At 36.1% G+C, this 4171-nt stretch overlaps 1 protein-coding gene across 1 annotated transcript; it reads left to right on the top strand.

Annotated features, from left to right (window-relative positions):
• The first annotated feature begins 1425 nt into the window (after nucleotides 1-1425).
• On the top strand, nucleotides 1426-3062 carry LOC121244654 (protein SHORT-ROOT-like). Its single transcript, XM_041142819.1, has one exon. It carries the CDS (start codon nucleotides 1467-1469, stop codon nucleotides 2769-2771), a length of 1305 nt encoding a protein of 434 aa, XP_040998753.1. The 5' UTR covers nucleotides 1426-1466; the 3' UTR covers nucleotides 2772-3062.
• The last annotated feature ends 1109 nt before the right edge of the window (nucleotides 3063-4171 follow it).

The raw sequence follows: 4171 nt of genomic DNA, 5'->3' as shown, positions 1-4171 counted from the left end.
ATTTCATGTTGCTTTGGTATTTTGAGTAATGGATATTCCTAGTCCTTGTGAAAATGTTTATATATATATTATTGAGGCACTTCTAATGTGCCCTTATATCGGAACATGAATATTTATCTTGGACAAATAGATTATTATGTTATGGAGACTTTAGTTTATTTTAAAAGTGTTATTAGAGATGATTTTAGTTTACATGAGTTAAGTACTCTCTGAATCTACGAGGACGGGGCGTTACAATATATAATATATAAGAGACAATGATAACAACAATAATTAATGTGCATATATTTAAAGCAACAATAATAATTAATTCATATGATAGAATTTCTGCTGTAGCGCTAATATTATAAATAGTAAAGTTGACAAATCTAGTTTAGGTGTAATCTGAACACGCACACAGCAATGCAAGTCCCAAAAATCTGTCCATTTGAACTACTATAGCCCCTTTATCATCATCTCCTTGTTTGATGTAACTGAGAAAATATGTTGTTTGTTGTTTTTTCTTTAGCTTGATCCCGTGCTATTTAAATAATGGAGATTCCATATACATATATATCTTTTATTTACGGAATAGATGTTTTATTCCATGCCAAACCTCCTACATCACAATTTTTTAATTAATTTCTTTATACATATATATATATATATGTATGCGTGTATATTAGATGGAGCACGTGCAATTCCATGCTACAATTATCTGATTAATTATTCTCCAAGCTTAACCTACTAATTATAAGTAGATGGCCTCGTTTGTTTTCATAACTTCTCTCAATTCATCTTATCTAATTATTACAATTTTTTCAAATTTCTATACATGTACAAAATAAAATCAATAATTCAACTTTTTTAAATACTAAAATAAAAATAATATTAAAAAAATATATTCTAATAATATTTTATTCAACTTTTAATTTTAATCTTAATTCATCTTATGTAATCTGTAAAAACAAACGAGGCGACCTGTTAACCCTTGCTAGCTAGTTCCTCTCTAGCTAATTCCTTGGACCAGTTCAATTTCAGTGAACTCCAAATATCGTTGGCCGATAATGGAGTCGGAAAATTACATTTTTATAATTTAGTGGGAGGGCGTTGCATGTACACATTCTAATTTACCACAACACTTATGGTTCTTTAATATGTTTACAATCATCAAATTTTGGTAATCCCTGCAGGTACTTGCAATCTTTGTATTCTTAATTCCATGCACAGTTTCTTCAGAAAGGCAATAAAAACTGCTGACGTGTAAAACCCAATGAGCCATCATGCTTTTGTTCGTAACTGTATCGTTATTTTATTATTGATAGAAAGCTATATTTTAATAGACTAGAATGAAAATGACTTCAAATATATTTATTTTATAATAGATGGCTTTCTACGTCACCGCGTTGTACTTGGCCATATATCTCAAGTACTTAAACAGAATTAAGCTTTGCAATTGTGCCTGAGTCGAGGGACTCCATTAACTCATGGACACGGTTCTTTTCACTCCAAAAGAAGCACCGCTCTTCAACTCCAACCAGCAGAGAAATGTCAAGGAAGCCATGGAAATGCAAAGCATCAATCAGCCCCAGAACAGCCATACATCAACAAGCATATCATCAGACTCCATTGAGCTTCCTAGTGCATCCGGAAAATGGGCCCCAAGGCTTCTAATGGAGTGTGCAAGAGCGATATCCGAGAATGATTCTGGCAAAATCCACCTTCTCCTATGGAGATTAAATGAGCTCGCGTCTCCCTATGGAGATTGTGATCAGAAATTAGCATCTTATTTCTTGCAAGCTCTATTCTGTAAGGCCACGGATTCCGGCCAACGATGCTACGAAACCTTAACTGCAGTGGCTGAAAAGAGACACTCCTTCGATTCAGCTCGGAAGTTGATACTCAAGTTTCAGGAGGTAAGCCCGTGGATGACTTTTGGTCATGTAGCTTCAAATGGTGCTATTTTGGAGGCCTTAGAGGGGGAAACTAAACTTCACATAATCGATATAAGCAACACCCTTTGCACCCAATGGCCTATTTTGCTAGAAGCTTTGGCGACAAGAAATGATGAAACCCCGCATCTAAAGCTCACTGTTGTGGATACGGCTAGCACAGTGAGGTCGGTTGTCATGAACGAAGTAGGCCAAAGAATGCAAAAGTTTGCAAGGTTAATGGGAGTACCCTTTGAGTTTAATGTAATAAGTGGACTAAATCATTTGGGAGAGCTCACAAAAGAAGGACTAGGTGTTCAAGAGGATGAGGCTATTGCGGTGAATTTTATAGGGGCCCTGCGAAAAGTGGAAGTGGAGGAGAGGGGAGTTGTCATTCGGATGTTTCAATCCCTGAGGCCTCGAGTTGTCACCGTTGTTGAGGAAGAAGCTGACTTTTCAAGCTCAAGAGATGACTTTGTCAAGTGCTTTGAAGAGTGTCTAAAGTTCTACACATTGTACTTTCAGATGCTAGAGGAGAGCTTTTACCCAACTAGTAATGACAGATTAACTTTAGAGAGGGAGTGCTCAAGGAACATAGTTAGGGTTTTGGCTTGTGATGATGGAAATGGCACTGAAGGAGATAGTGAGAGAAGGGAGAGAGGGACCCAATGGTCTGAGAGACTAAAGGAAGCATTTTCACCAGTTGGGTTTAGTGATGATGTTATGGATGATGTAAAGTCGTTGCTAAAGAGGTACAGAGCCGGGTGGGGGCTTCTGCTACCGCAAGGAGATCATGAATCAGGAATTCACTTGACATGGAAGGAGGAACCTTTAGTTTGGGCTTCAGCATGGAAACCATGATTGATACATGTTCAACACAACCATTGCTGGTCTGTACGTTGTGAAGTATAGCTTGGAATTAAAGCACGAATGTGTAGCCATGAACATATATATGTGGTTCCTGGCCTTTTCTTTTTATTTCTTCTCATTCATGCATACTTGTGTTTTGATATTATGTCCTAGTTTTCTTTTGCTTTATGCTTGGGAGTTTGTGTTGCTTCTTTTTCTTTTTACTTCATTATTGTTGTTTGAAGGTATTTGCACTTGTGCTAGCTTCACGTAATAAAATAATTCCATGGCATTGTATCTCTAGTTTTGGATTGCTTGCTTATTTCTTTCCCTCTCATCTGTTTGTGAAATATAAGTGGCAAATCGTGCAATGGAAATAGTTATATGCATTTGAACTTGACAACAGACATGAGCTAGCTATTTACGAAGAGTTTGAAAAAAATTATGTCATGCGGTATATATGTGCATGTATACGTGCTTCTATCATTAACTTAGTTTCCTGGAGAAAATTTCCTGGGAAAAATGGCTCGGTTTGAAATCGGGTATTGTATTAAATATCACCAAGTAATTAAGCCTTTTCTTTTGAGGGTAAAATAATCAAAGAAAGTCTTTAACTGCGTATCTGTTTTGCTACAGAACCAAAATATTGGAACCAGAAAATAAATAATTGCTACTTAATCTGAATAGCAATCTGATATATGGAAATTAATGACATAATTCAGTAGTAAAGAGTAATGGCCACAGCATAATCCATTAGCTAGCCTCTCTGTGGATTACTTAAGTACGCATTTTACTAACCACTAATTTTGATTTGATTGTTTACTCTTATTATGGCATCATGCCATATCCAAAGTAATTACAGTTTAGAGAGTATTTAATTATAACATCAGAAATAAATATACATTGAAACAAAAAAATAAAAAATGGTTGAAATTGGATGGAACCAAGACATGATGCATCAAAAGTGAAAAAGAATATTAGAAACCGGAATAAAATAACAACTAAGCTTTAAAATATCTGGGCGTGTGTTTGGGAATTCTGATCTTTTTGAGAACCATCTTTAAGAGGAGCACTTTTAAGTACTCGTGACGAACATGCCTAATCAAGCATGCATATATCATGCATGTGCGTTTCATTTTGTTGTTTCCTTGACATAAAAGAAAAAGAAAAGATTGTCATAAATGCCTTGTGCTATGCCAATCTGGAGATTTCGAAGAGTGTTCTATAGATATGGTGTTTCTCAAAGATAAGCAAGAAAATGGGATGAGGAGGTGCATGTGCATGCAGATCAGACTCGAGAACACGCCAATGGCCTTCTCGCCGAATGATACCACCCTTGGTCCTCAAGGACTAATGAGTTCAGCCAAAAGCATGTGGCCTGATTAGCATAACCTTCAGCCTCTAAAATTAAG

Source organism: Juglans microcarpa x Juglans regia, chromosome 1S, assembly GCF_004785595.1.
Source record: "Juglans microcarpa x Juglans regia isolate MS1-56 chromosome 1S, Jm3101_v1.0, whole genome shotgun sequence".
NCBI lineage: Eukaryota > Viridiplantae > Streptophyta > Magnoliopsida > Fagales > Juglandaceae > Juglans > Juglans microcarpa x Juglans regia.
The sequence above is the reverse complement of the archived record's forward strand: the minus strand, read 5'-3'. Positions and strand labels throughout refer to the sequence as shown.

What these genes read in the sequence shown, in the direction of transcription:
- LOC121244654 (XM_041142819.1), top strand. Translation starts at nt 1,467, where the DNA reads ATGGACACGGTTCTTTTCACTCCAAAAGAAGCACCGCTCTTCAACTCC.